This window comes from Vicugna pacos, chromosome 11, assembly GCF_048564905.1.
Source record: "Vicugna pacos chromosome 11, VicPac4, whole genome shotgun sequence".
In the NCBI taxonomy this organism is placed as follows: domain Eukaryota; kingdom Metazoa; phylum Chordata; class Mammalia; order Artiodactyla; family Camelidae; genus Vicugna; species Vicugna pacos.
The window spans coordinates 99,837,582-99,859,827 of NC_132997.1; the positions used below are offsets into that span (position 1 = coordinate 99,837,582).

Genomic DNA, 22,246 nt, shown 5'->3' on the forward strand with positions numbered 1-22,246 from the left:
AGCACAATACAGAACATAACACTCGGGAAATAAACAATAAAAGAGAAGAAATTTAAAAAATCATTAGAGACTACTTTGCAGACTTCTATGCAAATGAATTAGAAAACGCAGCTGAAATGGGTAACTTTCTAAGAAAATTCAAATGACGAAAACTGACCCCATCAGAGTTAGGAAGCTTAAAGGACTGACTGCCATAGGAGGAACAGGAAGGGTTACGAGCAAGTACCCCACAAGCAGCAGCAGGACCAGCCGGTTCCTCAGGGGAACTCCACCACACCTTCACAGATGAGGTCTTTCCAGTGCACCACACAGAAGCTCCTGCAGAGAGACGAGAGGGGAGGAAACTTCCCAGCTCCTTTCCTGAAGCACGTATAACACTGACAAGCCAGCTAAAGAGAGCAAAGAAAGAAAACTGCAGGCCAGCATCACTCATAGATATCAGTGCAAAAAATCAAATAAAATATTAACAAACAGAATCCAGCACCATGTTAAGAAATCAGATACCATGACCAAGTAGGATTTTTTTCAAGAAATGAAAGCTGGGTTCAATATTAGCAAATCCATTAATATCACTCCCACTGTAATAAACTAAGGGAAAATAATATGATTATCCCCATGGATGCTGAAAAATCCTCTGACAAAATTAAAAACCCACTTATAAAAGCTAAAGAAAATAGGAATTGAGTGTTACAGTCTTAACATGATAAAATACATATACCTTAATCCAAAAGCCAGTATCTTATTTATTGGGGAAGGACTAGCAGCATATCCACTAAGACCAGGAACAGGCAGGCATACCCAGTCTCCACATCTGTTCACCATCGTCCTGGAGGTATTACGTCACCAATAGAATTACAAAAGATACATCCATCAGAAGCATAAGAATGGATACAGAAGTACAGTTACCTCTACTTGTAGATGACGTCATAGTGTGTACCTGGAAACCCCCAGAGAATCAATGATGAAACCAACTCAATAAAATAATCCACTGAATAAGAAACAAAATTAACATACAAAAATCAATAGCCTTCAAATACAAAACAATGAGTAACTAGAGAAAACCCCATTTAAAATAATTGCAACAAAGAAGATTAAATGTTTAGGAATAACTTTAATAAGAATTTGGCAAAACCCATACAAGGAAAATTTAAAACATTCTGGAATAACATAAAAGTAGATATCAACAAATAGAGAGGCACCCCCTATTCTTGGATAGGATAACTCAACCCTATAAAGATGACAGTTCTCCCTAATTTAATTTACAAATTCAATGAAAAACCAGCAAACAGCAATAAACTACTATATAGACTTACACAACTTGATACTAAAGGTCACATGAGAAAAAAAAAAAACATGCAAGAATAGCCAGAAAAACCTGGGGGTGGGGAGAAATGCTGGACATTAAAACATACTATAAAGACTGTAATTAAACAGGGTGCTGGACAGCTACATTCAAAATAATGAAATTAGAACATTCCTTCACACCATACACAAAAATAAACTCAAAATGGTTTAAAGACCTAAATGTAAGACAGGACACCATAAAACTAGAAGAGAATGTAGGCAAAACATTCTTTGACATAAACCGCAGCAACATTTTCTCAGATCAGTCTCAAGGCAGAAGAAATCAAAGCAAAAGTAAACAAATAGAACCTAATCAAACTTAAAAGTTTTGGTTATGAAAAAAGTTTTTGTTTGTTTTGAAATCATCAACAAAACGAAAAGACAACCTACAGAGTGGGAGAAAATATTTGCAAATGATGTGACCAATAGGGGGTTAATATCCAAAATGAACAAACAGCTCATACAACTGAAAAAATAACCCAATCAAAAAATGGGCAGAAGACCTAAACAGATATTTTTCCAAAGGAGATATCCAGATGGCCAACAGGCATGTGAAAAGCCACTCAATACTGCTAATTATTAGAAAAATGCAGATCAAAACCTCACACCAGTCAGAATGGCCATCATCAAAAAGTCTACAAATAATAAACGAAGAGGGTGTGGAGAAAAGGGAACCCTTGTCTACTGCTAGTGGGAATGTACACTGGTGCAGCCACTCTGGAAATCAATATGAAGACTCCTTAAAAAGATAAAAATAGAACTGCCATATGATCCAGCAATCCCATTCCTGAGTATATATTCAGAAAAAAACAAAAACTCTAATGTGAAAAGATACATGCACCCCAATGTCCACAGCAGCACTGTTTACAGTAGCTGAAATATGGGAAGCAACCCAAGTGCCCATCAACAGACAACTGCCTCAAGGAGGGTGGTGTGTAAACACACATATACACACATAACGGAATACTGTTCAGCCACAAAAAAGAATGAAATACTACCATTTGCAGCAACATGGATGAACCTAGACAATAGTATGCTTAGTGAAACAAGTCAGACAGAGACAAATACTATATAAGGTATAACCTGTATGTGGAATCTAAAAATAAAACAAACCAATCTGTATACAAAACACAACAGTCTCACAAACACAGAAAACAAACTTCCAGTCATCAAAGGGGAGAGGAAGTGAGGGAGGGACCAATGAGGAGTATGGGATTAGCAGACACAAGCTACCATACAGAAACGGTAAGCAACAGGGACTCACTGAACAGCACTGGAAATTATACCCTAATCTTGTGATCACCTACAGCGGAGTGTAACCTGAAAAAAAAAATTTCACTATGCTATATACCTGAAACTAACACAATATTGTAAATCAACTCTACTTCAGTTGAAAAAAAAAATAACCAGTGGTGCTAGAGATAAACAGACAAAGAGACCAACGGGACAGAAGTCCAGAAATAAACCCAAACGTATATGGAAATCTGGCATCTCAAGACACCGGCATAAAGATGAACTCTTTAATACATGGTGCTGGGACAACTGGGTGGCCATGTGGAAAAAGATAAAATTAGACCTGTATCTCATACCATATATAAAAATAAACTTCACGTAGATTAGGGATGCAAAACAATGAAACTGTAATTCTTGGAAGAAAATGTGCGTGGGTGCTTTTTGAAGCGTGGTGCAGGGAAAGACCTTCTAACTATGACTTAAAGTTACCAAAGGCAACAAAACAAAAATTGAAAATCTGACTACATAAAAATTATGTCTGCAGGACAAAACAAAACAATATCTTACAGTAAAGAGATGACTACAAGCTGGAGGAAAATGCTTGCAGCATACACTACAGGAGAAGGACTAACAGCCTTAATACACGGAACTCTCCCAAAAATTGAGGGACAAAGGACTAAGAACCTGAAAGAAAAATAGGAAAAAGACATGTACATTCAACTGATGAACAAAGGTATAAAAACAGCCTCCAAACACGGAGAAAAAGCTCAAACTCGCACATATTTATAGAACTGCAAATTACCACTGCAAAATACCAGCATCATTTATCAAACTGGCAAAAAATTTTAAATTGTGAGGCAGCCTCTGTTGGTGAGGCTGTGGGAAACAGGCACCTCCTGTGTTGCTGATGGGAATGCAGATTCTGCAGGGAAATATGGCAATGCCTAATAAAACTACTTCCTACTTTTTAACCTGGAAATTGGAGCTCGAGGAATCTACCCTCCAGGCCCATCTACAATACTGGGAAAATAAAAACTGCACAAGGTTACTCACTGCAGCACTGGTAACCTGCAAGGCACTGGAAACAACCTGAATGCCCAGAGCTAGAGAGCGGCTGGGTATGTGGGGCACATCCATGGCCCAGAGCGCCACGCAGCGGTGAGGGGCAGGAGGAAGGTGTGCGTGCACTGGCAGTGAGGCCAGGTGCAAGGGGGTATCTGTAGCATGCTGTCCTTTACGTGAGAAAGGAGTGCACACCTTTCTGCGTGTTTGTGCAAAAGAAATACAGGAGGATATGTCAGGAGCTGAAGAGACTGGTTTCCTACAGAGAGGTGTGGGAAAGGCTTGGACAGAGGAGGACCGGCAGCAGGGTGAGGAGGGGGCCACACCTCTCCGAGCTGCATGCAGATACTGACGCTAGTGAGTAAATCTGTTTCTCCCCGGGTTAGCAATTTTGAAACTGCTTTAATGGCATACTAGGATTGAATAAATAAGCAAATGTACTGTAATAATGAGAACCAGGTTTCTACTGTTGAAATGCTACAATAAAAGGGAGAAGTTTACAATGAACCCAGTGGTGCTGATTAGAATTGGAAGCATTAGCATGAAAGCAGTTTTTAATACATAAACAGGAAGAGGTACAGAAATGTGTGTGTAGGTATATAAATACAAACATATGTACTTCTATACATTTATATACAGACATAAAATACATTAAGTATTCTATATTTTGTGATATATGTTACAAATATGTATATAATACGTACATTTCCTAGCTGTGCTGCTGACAATAGTGGCATCCTAGCAGGAAGATTACACTGCCCACGTCGACACTGGCTTCTGAACACCCTTCTCCCACTAAAGGAACCTGGGCTCCACGGAGTGGCTGATTCAGGGATGGAGCAAGGAAAATGTAAGATGAGCCTGAAACATTTTGTGGCACCCAAAGTAAGAAAAGTTTTTTTAGAGACGAGGGCAAAAAGACCTAGGTGCCAAGCTGACGGAGTTCCTCCTGGCCAAAGCTGCAACAGCTCAAGCAGTAAAGTCAGCCACAACAGCACTGGGTCGTAGCCCGCAGAGTAAGTACCCGTGAGGCTGCCCGCGACATAAACAGCTGAGTAAATAGCTGCGGCAGAAGAGGCGGTTCTTCCTCACAGATGAAGTCTAATTAAACATAAAAGGAGTGGGGCAAATACAAAATCGCCATCAAGTAAACACCGCAGTGAGAACTATTTCAGGCAAGACTTACCAACAGATACTAAATCAGCAGGCAGTTTAAGGAGAAACGGGATACTGGCACAAATATTCAAAGCATCTCCCTCAAGGTTTTTTTTATAATTACAAAGAGAAAAAATAGTAACTTTACAGTGGATGAAAACACGTTCATCAAGTGACAAGTTTAAGAGACATCTTGACACCATGGACCCCTGATGTGACGCACTGAGAAAGCCCAATGTCACCTCTGCGGTACTCCTGCCACAAATGCATGCCTTGACCTCACCATAAAAATGCTGGACAACCCAGGCTGAATCTACAAAGTAACTACCACTCCTCATTAAAAGTATCAAGGTCAGGGAAGACTGAGGAAGTTCAGAAGGGTTTAGGAAAATGCAAGGACTAAGTGCAATGTGGGATCCTGGTTTCAGGTCCTGGATTAGTGGGAAAACTGGTGAAAATGGAGCAAGCCCTGTAGTCTGGTTAACAGTCCTGCACTGATGTTAACTTCCAGGTTTGCTAATTGTACTTCGACTACATGAACTGTTCAGGTGAAGGGTGTACCCGAATTCTCTATATTGTTTTTTGCAATTTTCCTGTACGTTGACAACTATTAAAAAAAGTTTTAAAAACGAAGACAAAAACGTCTCTTGCACCCCTGGTGGTATGTGCACCGCACTTCTAGAAATACTGATTTCAGCCAAACTGCCTTCCCATAGTCTCAGCCCACTCATTCTAATTTTTCCCTCTTGAGCGACATAAAGCAAACAGGCCGTGTGTAAGATAAAGATCCTCTCAGACGTCTGAAGGCGGCCCTCGGGCACTTCGGAGGCTTCTCTCCAGCCACTCGTTCCCACCGTCTTTCACTATCCCGCATCTGAGAGGCTTCCCAGAATCTTCCTGTCCGACACGAGCTGCCCTGCAGTTCTTACATCAATATTCCTCTTACAACAAACCATGCGATGCAAATCAAAACTATGATGAGGTTATCACCTCACAGCAGTCAGAATGACCATCGTTCCAAAGTCCACAAACAATAAATGCTGGAGAAGGTGTGGGGAAAAGGGAGCCCTCCTGCACTGCTGGTGGGAATGCACTTTGGTGCAGCCACTGTGGGAAACAGTATGGAGGTTCCTCAAAACACTAAAAATAGACTTACCCTATGATCCAGCAATCCCACTCCTGGGCGTGTATCTGGAGGGGACTCTAATTTGAAAAGACACACGCACCCCAATGTTCACAGCAGCACTATTTATAAGAGCCAAGACATGGAAGCAACATAAATGGCCATCAACAGACAACTGAATAAAGTTGAGGTATATTTATACAACAGAATATTGCTCAGCGATAAAAAGAGAAAATATTGCCATCTGCAGCAACATGGATGGACTAGAAATTGTCATTCTAAGTGAAGTGAGCCAGAAAGAGAAAGAAAAATATCATATATCATTCATATGTGGACTCTTAAAAAGAAAATAAAAAAAGAGGACACTAATGAACTCATCAACAAAACAGAAATAGACTCACAAACACAGTAAACAATCTTACGGTAACCAGGGGAAAGGGGGTGGGAACGGACAAACTGGGGAGTTTGAGATTTGCAAATGTTAGCCACTATATATAAAAATAGACTTAAAAAGGCAACTTTCTTCTTTTTTAATTAAATCATGTTGAATATTTTATTTAATAAAATGTGGAGACTCTTTACCTTTCAGAAGAAATTCAGAAATGATTAGAATAAAAAGTCAGTGATCAAAGTAACAAACTTCTCTTTTGGAAAATTTACTTTTGTTGAATGTATTTCAACAATGTTAATAAATCAAGTGTTAATGTAATCTAATAATTTAATTTAAACGTGTTAATTTCAATACACAACTACTACTGCAATGCCTCTTTGTGTTAAATAGGCAAATTTGAAGCTGCGTGTTCTATCGAAAACTACTTATACAACAATGAAAATTAAAGTCACAGTGTAGTTGAGGATTTTTTCCAGAGTTTTCCCTAATAGTATTCATTATTATAGGGTTTAGTTATTTAAAGAGAGCAAAGGTATTAACTTCTTTGATTCATTTTGAGCAATTAAATAAGAAAAATTTTTTCCCTGCAGTTTAAACATAGGTAATTCAGCTGATTATGTGCTAGCTTATGTTTAAAAAAAATAAATTTCTTCTATGTAGCACAGGGAACTATATTCAATACCTTCTAATAAGCTTTAATAAAAAATAATATGAAGATGAATATATGTATGTATATGCATGACTGGGACACTGTGCTGGACACCAGAAATTGACACATTGTAACGGACTGTACTTTAATAAAAAAATTTTTTTAAATAACGAACCATGTGAAATACTTCCAACGCGCCGTCGCCCCCAGAGAGCAGAATGCCCAGCTCCACGACGTGACCACTGAGCCTGCACGGACGAGGCCTCCCCGAGCCGGGGGGTTTCAGCAGCCATGTCACCCGGGTCCACGAGAGGCTGGTGCCCTCCATGGCCCCCGTGTCTTCTCCGCAGGAGGCCCCATCCCGTCCCTGGAGGCTCCTGAGGGTCCTTCTTTAAATTAACCGTAGGCTCTCCTATGGACGCTTGTTAAGTTTAATTTGGTGTCTGTGTTGTTTCTCAGTGTATTAAAATACTGCCAAACATTGCAGTGATCAGATTAATCTTCTTCATGACTTGCAAATAATGTAACCTGTGTTTTCACCTAAGTCAGATGAAAGTAGTGAAGAAAAGACCAAGGACCTAGATCTCTGGTTTTTCAGGATCCCCTCAACCTTTGCGCTGCAAAAAGAGGCACCATATGTAAGATGGGTTTACAGCCCACTTCCACTCCTCTGGCAAAGGGAAAAAGCGGAGATAGGAAATACATCCCATGGCTTTTTTGCTTTTTAATTGAAGTACACTCGGTTTACGATGCTGTGTTCACTCCTGGTGGACAGCACAGTGACTCAGTCATACACACACATACACTCCTCTTCATAGTCTTTTTCATTATAGGCTGTTACAAGGTACTGGAGACTGTTCCCTGTGCTACAGAGCTCCATGTCTTTTCATCCATAGCTTTCGACGTTCCTCCATCAGTAACACCATGGTTGGTGAGCAGCAGTAATATTTCCTTTGCTCCTTTCTGAGGAATATCACTTGCCAAAAACGGAAGCAAAGGGGGCATGGTTGGATGACCATGAGCTGGAAGCCATACCTCTGGATGAAATCTGAAACACTCTGGAACTACATTCTACACCATCCTCTGTGGCATCAAATACCACTCGGCACATTAAGGTCAGCAGACTGTGATCATCCACAGTGACAGGCTGATGTTCTCTGAGTGACTCAGGTGGCCCGAGGTCCCCACACCCTGTGGCAGGCAGAAGGGGGCCACACTTATAATCCACTGAGGTGGTCGGTGAGGGCGGGGCTCCTCCAGGGAGTGTGGGGTTACCTGCTTGGGGGCCCTCAGCCAGCTGAGTGGATTAAACGATTCACATTTTCTGCTACTGACTGTGGATTATTAAAAGCTGACTGCCTATGACATAGACCGGTAAGCTTCCTCGGCAAACAGTCCAGTTATGGGGGGTTGGCCTGGACCAGAGGAAAATGAAAGCCACGGGGACATTTAGCTCCAAGATGCTTGTGTTCCACGGTATGCTCTCTCACTCCCTTCTGGAGAGGATCTGTCAGCTTTCATAAAAGCAGACGAAAATTTACCACCCAACTAAAAAAGACTTGCACTGAATAAACAAAATTAAAATCCTGAGTATATGCAAAGACCCCACTGCTTAATAACTGAACAGCAACCTCACCAGAGAACAGCTGGAAACAGGAACGTGGTTGAGACAAGACACTGAGAAGACGCGTAAATCGAAACATAAACTACGTTCACGTTCCCACAGCCACGGGACACACACAGCTGGCAGGTCTCCACTGGAGGCGCGGGTCAGGCCTTTGCTGCAGAGACGTTTGCCTTTGTTGGAAGAGAGGGGGCCCCAGCGAGCTCGAGGGGTGGGGAGAATGGGAGGTGGGGGTAAAGGTTTCAAAATTGGGCAGAAGTAAAATTCGAAGCCCCGGCTTCCACGCTGGTGAGACTGAGCCGTCGTGGAAAGTGGGCCGAGGCCGCTCTCCCGCGGCTCCGGGGACACGCTGTGACCCCAGGCACAGGCCCAGCCTGGGCCAGCCCCACCCTGGACAGAGCTCAGATGTGTGGCCGCCTCTGGAAACCCATTTCTCCACTCCACGCTCGAGAGGACTGTGGAGAACAACAACAAAAGACTCCAACTTCCTTGAACGCCTTAACAGAAAAGCACTGTGTATTCTCTTTAATCAGCACAGAAATGCAAATCAAAACTGCGATGAGGTATCACCTCACACCACCCAGAAAGGCCATCATTCAAAAGTCCTCAAATGACAAATGCTGCAGAGGCTGTGGACAAAGGGGATCCTTCCTACACTGCTGGTGGGAATGCAGGTTGGTGCAGCCACTGTGGAAAACAGTATGGAGATTCCTCAAAAGACTAGGAATAGACTTACCATATGACCCAGGAATCCTGCTCCTGGGCATATACCCAGAAGGAACCCTACTTCAAAAAGACACCTGCACCCCAATGTTCACAGCAGCACTATTTACAATAGCCAAGACATGGAAACAGCCCAAATGTCCATCGACAGATGATTGGATAAAGAAGAGGTCATATATTTATACAATGGAATACTTCTCAGCCATAAAAACCGACTACATAACGCCACTTGCAGCAACATGGATGTTCCTGGAGAACGTCATTCTAAGTGAACTGAGCCAGAAAGAGAAAGAAAAATACCATATGAGATGGCTCATATGTGGAATCTAAAAAAAAAAAGGAACATAAATACAAAACAGAAACAGACTCAGACATAGAATACAAACTTGTGGTTGCTAAGAGGGCGGGGGGTGGGAGGGGACAGACTGGAATTTCAAAATTTGTAGATACTGACAGGCATATGTAGAATAGATAAACAAGATTGTACTGTACAGCACAGGGAACTATATACAAGATCTTGTGGTAGCTCACAGTGGAAAAAAATGTGACAATGAATATATGCATGTTCATGTACAACTGAAAAATTGTGCTCTACGCTGGAATTTGACACAACATTGTAAACTGACTATAACTCAATAAAAGAAATCTTAAAAAAAATCAGCACAGCCAGACAGTGGCACGTTCTCAAAACTTACACACCTTAAATCAAGCACACGGCACACTCGACACGAGAATATCCATGGAAGTTGTTAGACGTCAGTAATGCAATTACAGGTAATTCTCTACACACACACTAATGTCACCTTTCATTTTGAAGGTATTTCGAGGATTTTTATTGACTAATGGACTTTATTCTAAAGATCATTTGTATTATAAATGTGTAATGCTGGAGTCCTAGTTACCAGAAGGTTTGCTGAGGGAGGTTTTACAGTTTAGTTTTACTTCTACTATAATGAAGAAAGCTGGCTTTGGCTGGAGCAGCTGACACGGACGTCCACCAGCCCTGAATACAGACCTGCTAGTGCTGGCCGAGCTGGAGTAACAAGGCCTCCGCACTGCTGTTGGGAAAGCAAGCATGGTCTTCGTCAGGCAGACTCCTCCAGGACGTTTCCACGTGGACGTGACCCTGTGCTCTTGGGAGGGCTGCTCTCCACATACAGTGCGGGGGCCAGAAGCGAGGACCCCTCCCTAACTCGCGCGTTATCAGGGCATCCCAGGACTTCAGCCACGTCTGGGCGCTGTGCCGTTTTTAGAAGACTCCTCACTTGCTGGGCGTGGGCTGCTTCCACACCCATGACCGAGCCTGGCTTGGCAAAGAGAAGGCAGCGGATGAGGAGGCGAGCGAGGCAGGCCAGCGGCAGGAGTGGGGGTACCAGCTTCACCACGAGAGCTGGTTACCTGCAGGAGGGCAGCGGAGAAGAGAGGAACACCACTCCTTCACTTCCAGGCAAAATTAAAGCCATAAATGCACACTCTAGGCTGAGAGTTGACAGCCTGCATGATTTACCAAGGATGCTGTAAACCTAAATTATAAAAGATCTACCTACCACAAGTGGAACCTAGTAAACGTCCCTTGCAATGACAAAAACTCATAGTTTAGAGTGTTTCCGAGTTTGTAATCTCATCAACAAACAAAAATCCTGTGACATAGAAAAATAGAAGGTTTTACTTCTATTTTGTCCCCAAAGTCCAAAATGAAGAAAATGAAGATGAAGATGAAGAAAAAGAAGTCCCAAACGTCCAAAATGCTCAACTAATTTGCGTGAAGTCTGGTGATTTGAAATGGGAGAGCTGCGGCTCAGTGTGTGTTCAGCCTAACTGGGGAGACAAGGCTGAAACACACACCAGAGAAGCATTAAAAGCCATCTAATGTATGAAGACTGTTTCAAAACTCGATGTAAACCTAATACACAGCTAAAATGGTCAAGACCGTGTAGTACCGGCAGGGGGTGAACACACGGATCAATGGAACGGAACTGAGGGTCCAGAAAAAACTCTTACATTTATGGTCAACTGACCTTTGACAAAGGTGCCAAGACAATTCAGTGGAGAAAGAACAATCTTTGTAAGAAGTGGTGCTGGTAAAATAGATAAACAAGAAGCTTCTACTGCAGAGCACAGGGAAGTATTCAGTATCTCGTCGTAACCTGTAATGAAAAGAGACATGAAAAGGAACACTTGTGTATGACTGACTGAAACATGACGCTGTGCACCAGAAACTGACACAACAGTGTAAACTGACTGTACGTCAACTGAAAAAAAAGTGGTGCTGGCATGATTCGACATCCACAAAAATTAACTCAAAACGGATCAGAGAGCTAAATGTAAGAGCTAAAAGCATTACATTTTTAGAGGAGAACACAGGAGAAAATCTCTGTGACCTGGGGTTAGGCAAAGGTTTTCTAGATATGACACCAAAAGCAAGACCCATAAAAGAAACAAATTGTAAACTAGATTTCATCAATATCCAAAACTTTTAGGCTTCAAGAGACACTATAAGAAAGTTAAAAAAAAAAATAGCCAAATTCTTGGGAGAAAATGTTTACACATCATATCTATGTTAAAGGACCTGTCTCCAGAATATATAAAGTGTTTCAATTCAACAAATAACACAATTTTTTAATGCGCAAAGAATCTGAATAGTAATTCTTCCAACAAACATACACATACGGTCAATAAGTACATAAAAAGATATTCGACAAAATTAGTCATTAGAAAAATGCAAATCAAAAACTTGGTGGGATACCACTGGGTCCAGGAACCCATTTAAAATTATACATAAATAAAGGTATTTTTTCAAATGGGCAAAACATTTGAGTAGACTGTCAACCAAAAAAGATATGAATGATTAATAAGCACGTAAAAGATGTTCAACATCATTAGTCATTAGGGAAATGCAAATTTAAATTGCTGCGAGTACCTAACTTCATCTACTGGAATGACTACCATCAAAACCACAGATAATTTGGGGGTGGGGGTACAGCTCAGTGGTAGAGCACGTACTTGGCCTGCACTAGGTCCTGGGTTCAATCCCCAGTGCCTCTGTTAAGAAGAATAAACAGACAAAAAACAAAAAACAAAAATACCCACACACAGACCATGTGAGGACGTGGACAAACAAGAACCTTCACAGGATGCAGGCAGGGAGCAGAATGCTGCCCCCACTTTGGGAAACAGTTTGGCAGTTTCTAGAAAGTTCAACATAGAGCCCCCATCAGAACTAGCCATTCTAGTCATGGGTGTCTGCACAGGGGACGTGTAAACACCCGTCCACACAGCGACTGCTACACGAGCCTCCCAGCGCTCAGCACTCCGCATAAAACCCAGAACGGAAACACAGCCCAACGTCCTCCACGTGGCGCATAAACACACAGAACGTGGTGTGTCTGCACAACCGAGTGTCACTCAGCGATGAAGAGGGACAAGCCTGACGTGCGCTTCATCATTGAGAAACCTCAAAGGCGTTGCGCTAAGTAAGAGAGTCCGCTGCAAAACCGCGCTCTGTACAATTCTGTTCATATGAAACGTCCAGAAAAGGCAAACCTAGAGAAACAGAAAGCAAGTTAGCGACTGTCTGGGCCTGGGGGTGGGAACGGGCCGGGCCGCAAATGGACGCAAGGATCTCTCTGAGGTGAAGAAAATACTCTCAGACTGGGTGGTGATAGTTATGCGACTGTAAACTTACGAAGAGCCACTTCACTGTTTCACGGTACACTTAAAAATTTTTAAACCCTTAACAACATGGGCCTGATGGTAAGTGCAAAGAGGAAATCTAACAAATGGGCGCACGGGCGCGCTCGCGAGCGGGCGGCGGGGGCACACGGCACCAGGCCAATTATGAGCTTCCCCAAATAGATGAACTTTGAAAATGCCAGCAACTTTATGCATCAGTGTCACCCTCCCTTCATTTCTCTTCAGTTAAACGCACACACAGCCTTACATGTTGAACAATCACGAATGATCTGATGAACACCTACTGCATGCCCTGCTTGCTTCTGGTAATCAGAGAAGCAGCTGCCAAGTCACGGTCCTTCCTGGGTCACCGCCGAGCACATGGACGCCTAACAGGGCCCCAAACCATGGAAACTACCTCCTGACTAACCTACCCTCACTCTGACTTTTCTGTGTCACATACAAAGAAACCTCCAGAAAACTAGAAATGGCGAGGCTCGTGCAGCTGGCAGCAGGAAGACCTGTACTAGAGTCAAACCCGAAGACGAATTATTGCTGACAAATTGCCTTTTTCTAGATGGGGGATGGCTGAATACAATTAAACTGAGTGGACCAGACGGTACAAAGTAGCTCAGAAGACAATTTCCACACTAAAAAATGGGAGAGAGAAGTAAGTAACTTGTCTCTTGAGGAGTGGGTCACAATTATTTAGAATGAAAAGGGTGACCGGAGAAAGGCAGAACCAAAGGGTCTGGTCAGGGGTCCGCAGCACCAGCTACTGCTCATTAGGCTTTCTCGGTGGGGATCTTGCTCAGCAGATGAGCTATAAAGCCTACATCCTATGGGCTGAAACATGCAAATTTAACTCTGAATTTTCTTACTTTATAAGTTAGACTCCACAGGGTTACTTGAATGGAGTTAAAGCCATCAATACGTTTAAGTGGTTTTGCTGACAAAGACTACGAGCTTTACTGGATAGTTTTTCACACGTTAGCAAAGGTAGGTCTCAAAGGCACCCACAGAAAGAGTGGACATGAAACCCCCTCAGCCCTCCAGTTTAGGGCAGCTATTTATAACACCAAGAATTGGTGAAAATGGCAGATCGGAACTTCACAATCTGCTCACGTCCAAGTTTCAGTGGCTGCATCAAAAACATTTCAGACTGCAACTCAAAATCAGCCGCCCTCTTGCAAAGCTCGAGCCTGCTCACCCCCGGACTGAAGGCACAACCTGTGCGCAGGTGTAAACGAAAGGAAAAGCATGTCTGCTGATGGACTGTGCACCAGACCCACACAGCACAGCTAAACAGAGCCACATCAAGGCTGACAAACTAAATTCTGTGCAGAAAACATGCACGTGGTTAGTGGTTTTAGTTGGTAGTGACGTTACTGCTACAGTGCACAACGGACTCGAATGCTACAGTATTCTAAATCCAAACAGGCTAGAAAGCATTTACAATGAACGTTCCTGAACTGGTTAAGGAGCCCCTCAAACTTAACTTTATTGATACACATGCGTGCGGGTGTGTGTGTTTCAACTTCCTTTTGTAAACCTTGAATCAATAATCCAAGAAGCTCTTCAGGCCAAGATGGAGCAACAGGGACCAGATTCATTCTCCTGAATGAAACCAAAGATGGACAGAAGAAATGAAACAATAGATCTCAAAGACACTGACCAGCAAGTAGCAAAGAACAGTGGCCCCTGCGATGGGGTCACAAGCAGGCTGAGCCCGACACGGCTCCCCCCGCCCCACGCCTTGAGTTCCCAGGGAGGGGAACCGAGGCAGAGCCAGGTGGGCTCCCTGAGTCATGAACACTTTGCTGAGTGTGTGGGAGGCTCACAGGCCAGAGCCCTGGAGAGAACAGGCAGCCCAGAGAGAAACACAACAATCCACACACGTGTGATCAGCACCCATGTGTGAAGAAAGTACCCAGGGCAGGAAAAGAGCCACTCAAAAGGATTAGAAGGAGCAGTGCCTGGTGCCTGGACATGGCTGGGAACACTGTTGGACCCTACCAGCAAAACTGGAAAGCCCCCAGACCCATGACACAGAAGGCAGCACACACAGAAGGATCAAGAGTCTGGCCCTAGACTAAGCCCTGCTCTAGTCTCACCTAACAGACCTTAAAAGCAAGATCCAAAGGCTCAAACTTTTCCTAAGTAACTTCTCTGTGATCCAGAACAAAGTTCAAGGAATGTTTATAGGAATCTAAAAATATTCAACACCCCGTATGGTAAAATTTACAGTATCTGACATCCTGCCAAAAGTTACTAGGCCAGCAAAGAAGCAGAAAATTATGATCCATAATAAAGAGAACAACCTATCAAAACCAGTCCAGAGCTGACACAGACGTAAAAATTAGCAGAGAAGGACATTTAGAATGTTATTATAACTGTATCCCATATATTCAAAATGTTAAACGGAGATATGGAAGACGGTTTCAAAGAGATCCAAATCAAGTATTATGACTTGAAATCTATGTCTGAGATAAAAACTGGAAGTATCTGACAGATTAGACACTGCAGAAGAAAACATTAGTGAACTTAAAGGCACAACAACAGAAACTATCTGAAAATAAACAAAGAAAGAAAAGAAAAAATTTTTTTAAATGAACAGATCATAGGTGGTATGACTTAAATAAGTTTAAATGACACATAGTTGGAGTCCCAGTAGGAGAGGAGAAAAGGGGAAGAGAAAAAATATTTGAAGATATAATGGCTAAAAAGGACCCAAATTTGAGGAAAACTATAAACTCATAGACTCAACAATTATCAATAACCCCAAGCACAAAAAACTGAAGCACATCACGAGCAAATTGCTCAAAGCCACTGAAAAGAGAAAACTAAAAGGAGCCAGAGACCAAAGACACATTGCGTCCTGAGGAACAAGGACAGGGTGACAGCAGATTCTCACTGGGAACAATCCAATCGTGAAGACAGCAGAGAAACAGTGGAGCTTTGAATTGCTCAAAGAAAAAACTGCCAATTTAGAATTCCATATGTAGTGGAAATATCTTTCAATAATAAGGGTGAAATAAAGACATTTAAAAAGGTGAAAAAATGTACCACCAGTAGGTTTGTCCTATACAAAATGTTAAAGGAATTCCTTTAGGAAAAAAAACCAAAAAAATGAAACCAGATGGAAATATGAAGCCACACAAAAGAATGAACTAAACCAGAAATAGTAACCGTGGGTAAAAGATAAGTTTTTGCTCTTGTTACTGAAACTTCTTTGAAAGATGACTGTTCAAACAGAAATAGTAACAATCTAGTATGGGGTTGACAGCATGCGTCAAGGTAAAATGTAGGACAACACAAAAGTGGAGAGGAGAGGGATGGAAGTGTAAACTGTAAGGTTCTTACATGTACACTGGATAGTATCGCCTGATGACAGACTGTGTAATTTGAAGATGTACATTCTAAGTCATAAAGCAAAAATCAAAGTTACAGCGAGTAAATCAACAAGGGAAATAACAAGAAACCACACACACAAAAAATTCCACTATGCCAAAAACGAGAAAAAGTAAATAAAGAATAATAGGACACACAGAAAACAAAAAGAAGGATTATAGATTTTAATCTAACTATATCAACAATAACATTAAATGTAAACAGACGAAATACTCTAATAAACAGGCAGAGACTGTCAGATTAAATAACAAAAATACCCCAAGACTCAATCTATAGGCCGCCTACAAGAAACTCACTTTAATACAAAGATACATCTAGATTAAAGGTAAAAGGATGAAAAAAGATATACAAAGCTAGCACTAATCAAAAGAAAGCTAGGGTTGCTATATTAATACTAGACAAAGTACGTTTCAGAGTGAGGAATGTTACCAGGAATACAAAAAGTGATTTCATAATGACAAAGGAGTCAGCTAATCAAGAGGACATACAATTCATAAATGCACGTGCACATAACAGAGCTTCAAATTACACAAAGCAAAACTGACGGAACTGCAAGGAGAAAAGACAAACCTCCAATTATGTTGAGATTGCAACACCTTCTTACAAAAGCTGATAGAATATACAAAAAAAAAAAAAAAAGACAGAACATGAAGAAAATTGTTAAGGACACAGAAGACATAAACCAAGCTATCACCCAGCTTGACTTGACTGGCACTTACAGAACACTGCACTCAACAGGGGAATACACATTTCCCAAGACTGTTCCTATATTGAGTCATAAAAGAAGTCATATCATACGAAAAACAGTATGAAGTTTCCTCAAAAAATTAAGAATAGAACTACCATACAATCTGGCAATCCTACTTCTGGGTATTTATCCAAAAGAAACGAAATCAACATCTCAAAGAGGTATTTAGCATGCCCATGTTCACTGCAGCACTATTCACAACAGCTAAGATGTAGAAACCAGCCACATGTCCACTGGCAGAAGAACAGAGAAAACGTGGTGTATTCACACGGTGGAATCTGTGCTGAAGAACTTAAGGGAGATGTACGCTAAGTGCCTACACTAGAAAACGTGAAAGGCCTCCACACAGTGACCTCAGCATCCCCCTTCAGTCACTGGAAACAAAAGAACCAGTGAATCCAACACAAGAAGAAAGGAATTAATGAAGATCAGAGTGAAAACTACTAACATAGTAAACAGAGAAGCAACAGAGAAAAATCAGTGACGCTTAGAAAGGCATCACATGTCCGTAGATCAAAGACCTAGTATTAAGCTGGCCACATTGCTCAAATTGACCTGTAGAGTCAACACAATTCCTAACAACATTCCAGCTGACTTCTTTGCAGAAATGAACAAGCTGACACTAAAATTCATATGGAAATGCAAGGGACCCAGAATAGCCAAAAGAACAAAGTTAGGGGACTCTCTTACAGGTTTCAAAACTTACTGCAAAGCTACAGTAATCAAGACAGGGTGGTACTGATGTTAAGGACAGACATACAAATCAGTGGAATGGAACTGAAAATCTAGGGAAAAAACAACCCCCCTCACATTTACAGTGGATTGGATTGTAACAAAGGTGCCGAGGCATTTAAATGGGGGATGAGGGCGGGGACAGTCTTCTCAACAAACGGTGCTTGGACAACTTAAAACTTCTGCAAGAGAATAAAGGCGGAACCCTACCCCATACATACCATATATAAAAATTAACATGAAATTGAACGTAGATCTAAATATAAGAGCTAAAAATGTAACTTTTAGAAGAAACCTGGGGTACAGAATAGAATAATTTTGCAAATCACGGCTCCAATATGGGAGTGATGTTTAGACTATATAAGGAACTACTACAATTCAATAAAAAGACAACAACCCAATTAAAAATGGACAAAGGATCTGATAGACTTTCTCTAAAGAAGACACACAAATGGCCAAGAAGCACATGAAAAGATGCTCATCATTAGCTATCAGGAAAATGCTAATCAAAGCCCCACAAAGAGAGAGCACTTCACATCCACTTAGGATGGCTGTATTTTATAAAGCAGGGAAGGGTTGGAGAGGATGCAGAGAAACTGAAACCCTGTATACAGCTAGGGGAGTGAAAAATGAGGCAGCTAAGTTGGAAAACAACTTAGCAAAACAATTCCTCAAATGGTTAAAGACAGTTACCATACGAGCCAGAAATTCCACAGCTAGGCATACACCCAAAAGAAATGAAAATATATCTGTACAGAAATTTGAACACGAATGTGCATAAAAGCATGATTTTAATAGCCAAAGAGCCACACCGTAAGCTTCAAATACATGTGGTTTGTTACACCCCATGATGGTATTAAAAAGTAAAGATAGAAAAATGATAAGCAAACCAACCTGGAACAGCCGATGAACTAAGGCAGCCTTCTGTTTTATTTCGAAAGGACCGTGACCCAGAATGGAAAGAAATTACAACAGAGGAAATGGCCGCTTATCCCTAAGAATCAGAAGCTGGAAAAGGAGATCTTGGATCGACCCAGATGAAGCCAGAAAAGATACCCACCGGATCGTGAGCCCAGGCGCTCGGGTGTGCTCCTCCCAGAGAACTCGCTCTTGATTTTTTGCAAGGAGAGTCTTCTCGGGGATAAAAGGCTGAGCAGACACGGATCTTCAGGTGTTGTGGGCAATTTTATTCTGAAGCACGTGGTGCAATGGGCAGGGGGACTGAACCAGACACTGGACGCTCCTGAGTCACACGGACAACCTAACCAAGGACTTCATTTCTCCCATCTTGTTCCAGAGCCTAGAATAGTGTTTGGCACACAACAGGTGCTACCCAAGGGAAATGATAAACACCACTGACGTTTAACTGCCTCATGTGTTAGGCCATCAGCTAACCTCACCACGACCAGGACACTCACAAGACCCCAGGGGAGGCATCCGACGCTAGCTCGGCATGAGAACCACCTGAGAGGCTGTTCCAGCGGTGGGTCCAGGCAGCTGCAGCCCCTGAAACTCCACTCGTGGTTTTAATGCACAGGGTTCAGAGGCACGAGGTTGTCAACAGAGCTAGGAAAGGAGCTGCCCCTCCCAAGTAACCAAATTCAGCAGGGAGAGGGGGGTTGTGAGACAGAGAAAACAGAGAACTTGGGACAAGAGCTTGGATACTTTATTGAACTCAATCTGGATTATTAGATCAAAGACTAGGACAGAATACAACATACACAAGAACTCCACCAAATTAGGAGGCAATATACACTACAGCAGTAAGATGCCACCTCACCCTTCTTTCAGAACAGACAGGAAGTGTGGTAGCCTCAAACTGAGCACTTAACTTCATCAATCCCAACCTGAAAGATCATTCAAGGTTTCTTCCGTTAAGCCTTTCCCGTTCTCTCTGACCAGTTACGACCCCTGGCTCCCCGTCCCTGACAGCCCGTGGCATCACACTTCTCATCATTTTATGACCAGTCGAGGGCTTCATTTCAAAGCCTCATGTTTTAGTGCCACCAGCCCCACGTGGGAAGCAGTGCGGCCTAGTGGTTAAGAGCACAGGGTCTGGAGGCGGACAGTGAGGTTGAAGACCAGCTGCCACCACCTGCCAGCTGTGTGTCCTTAGGCCAGTCGAGTAAAGCCCGCTATACCTCAGTTTCCTTACTGGTACTGTGGGCTTAATAAGAGGCTATTGTGAAATTCAGATAATCTACGCGGTAACCACTCAATGGCTAGCAGTATCTGCCACACCTCTGCTAAATGTCTCAAAGACACCACACTCAGTATGGCCTAGCAGGGGCGCCTCGTTTTCCCCTGCAGTCACACACGGGTCCTCCCTCAAGAACACCACCCAGGTGCTCAAGTCACAACCCTGGGACTCAGCCGGTCTGCCCTTTACACGACCTTCTATGTCCGCTCCCCCAGCAAGACCTGACAGTTCCTCCTCCCAGACACACAGCCCAGTCTGTCCACCGTCAGCATCGCACTCTCCACTCTGAGCCTCTGTCACCTCTCATGATCTGTGTATTCCTTGCCGCCCTGCCCTCCCTCTGACCACCATCCCTTTCATCTTCTACAAAGCTGCTCTGTGGAAAGTAAGCTCTTAAAATGTTAGTATGATCGTGTCACTTCACTGTTTACTTTCCATTGTTTGAAGGACAACAAGCAGGGAGAGGTGGAGCCATCAGACAGAGGAAACTGGGGGGGGGGGGTCCCTGGATGTCTTCCATTTGGGTACCACCAGCCCCATACTTAGGGACTCTGTTTCACCACCGTGGAGCTGACCTCCATACTGTTATGTATGGGAGAATCAAACTTTTATCTGGTTTGAGCCAATGTAGTCTGAAGTCTCTACAGAAGCTTAATCTATACCCTGTAACAGGGCACCAGAAAGTGGGGTGCTACGGGGACAGAACATTAAGTGGCACTGGCTTGGTGGTGAGGAAACAGACGCTGCAGGGTAGAAGCTAGTCACTCTTGATATGCTGTGCAAAACATTTGAGAAAAACATTGCCTGCATTAACTCAGAAGACACATCCTGTGCTTACGGAGCCTGTAGGTCTAGGAGCAGCAGACAGAAAATATTCAGACGCTGGTATGGTGGCAGCTCGATGCTGCTCTTAGGAAAGAACCAGGTAAACGAGATGGAGTGAGAACAAGCCAATTCGCAGGCAGAGGTGTTAGGTAAGGGCGCTGCTCAGAGGCTCTGTCTTCGTGCTCCAATCGCACAGGACTCCTTTCAGTTTTCTAGAAGCCTAAGTAAGCCCTTTCCTACCTCCTATACTGTCTCCCCTTGAAGCCTCACACAGACCGCATTACCCACCCACCGCGGTCTTGATCAAGGCCCCCCATTACCAATCACCTCTTACCCTGTTCTCTCCAGCAAAGGACCGGTGTGTCTGCTCACCTGGCACCCATACCACACCCAGCCCAGCGCCTGCACATGGAGGGGTGGCTGCGGAACAGCAGCCTGCAGAACCCGGGAGACCCCCTGCACTAGACACCGAGCCCTCCAGGCCTGGCAGGGAGCCCATGCTTGTTAGAGGAATCCTGAGTCTCCAGTCTTCGGGAGCACCCGGGCCCGCACCTCTGCGCAGGCGCGGCCCCGCCCACCACGCCCCGCCCCAGCAGGTGCGCGCGGCCCGCTCCGGCCAGGCTCCTCACAGGGAGGGCGCCCGGAGACTTGAGGCCCGGTGGGGACACGCCCAGGGGCGCCGCTTCCCCTTCCTAATGCATAGGCCCCGGGGGCTCACCGCGTCCCCTGGAACCTGCAGCTCCTCTGGCCTCCGCCGTCGCCACCGGCCCAGCGGCAGGGTGTCCATGCGGCCCCAGGCCCGAGCCCGCCCGGTCTCTCATCGCCACCGGCCGCAGGCCACGCCCTCCTCGCCCACGTGCCCTGAGGGAGCCAATGAGGGTCTGGGGGCGGGGCGCCGCCGGGAACTCGTGAGACCCGGCGGGCCGGGGCGGCAGGCAGGAGTAGTGGAGGCCAGAACCTGGTGAGACGAAGGGATGGCTGCTCCAGGTCGTCGTTTCGGGAAGAGAGCTGGCCTGTCACTTCTCCAATCACTGAGTCGGCCTCGGGGGTCCATGTACCCTACTCTTAAGGTCCCGCCACGATTCGACTGCAGACCTTGGATCGGCTGGAGGAGCGCCCGCCTCCTCTTTCTTGTGATTGGTCGCTGAGCCCGGTGTGATGCCGTCTTCCTGCGGCTGATTGGCTGATAGATGGCGCCGCGGGCCTATCAGCATGAGAGAGGCCTTGGCGTCTCTGGGAGTTGTAGTCCCTGGAGGCCGCCTCACTTCAGGGAGGGTACCGCTGTGCGGCAACGCAGGGGCTGCTGCAGCCGGGTTTTGCCCGGTGCACGGTGGCTTCTTGTCCGGAAGCCCCG

At 44.0% G+C, this 22,246-nt stretch overlaps 1 protein-coding gene across 2 annotated transcripts in view; it reads right to left on the reverse strand.

Moving 5' to 3' along the window:
* Positions 1-21,768, reverse strand: part of C11H10orf143 (chromosome 11 C10orf143 homolog) — a 69,591-nt gene extending 47,823 nt beyond the window's left edge. For both annotated transcript variants that reach the window (XR_012077692.1, XM_072972130.1), the window contains exon 1: positions 21,611-21,768. Coding sequence is in view for 1 of the 2 variants with exons in the window: in XM_072972130.1 (XP_072828231.1) it covers positions 21,611-21,679 (69 nt within the window). In the remaining variant the exon portion in view is untranslated. The remainder of the gene's footprint in view (positions 1-21,610) is intronic.
* Positions 21,769-22,246: the final 478 nt, after the last annotated feature.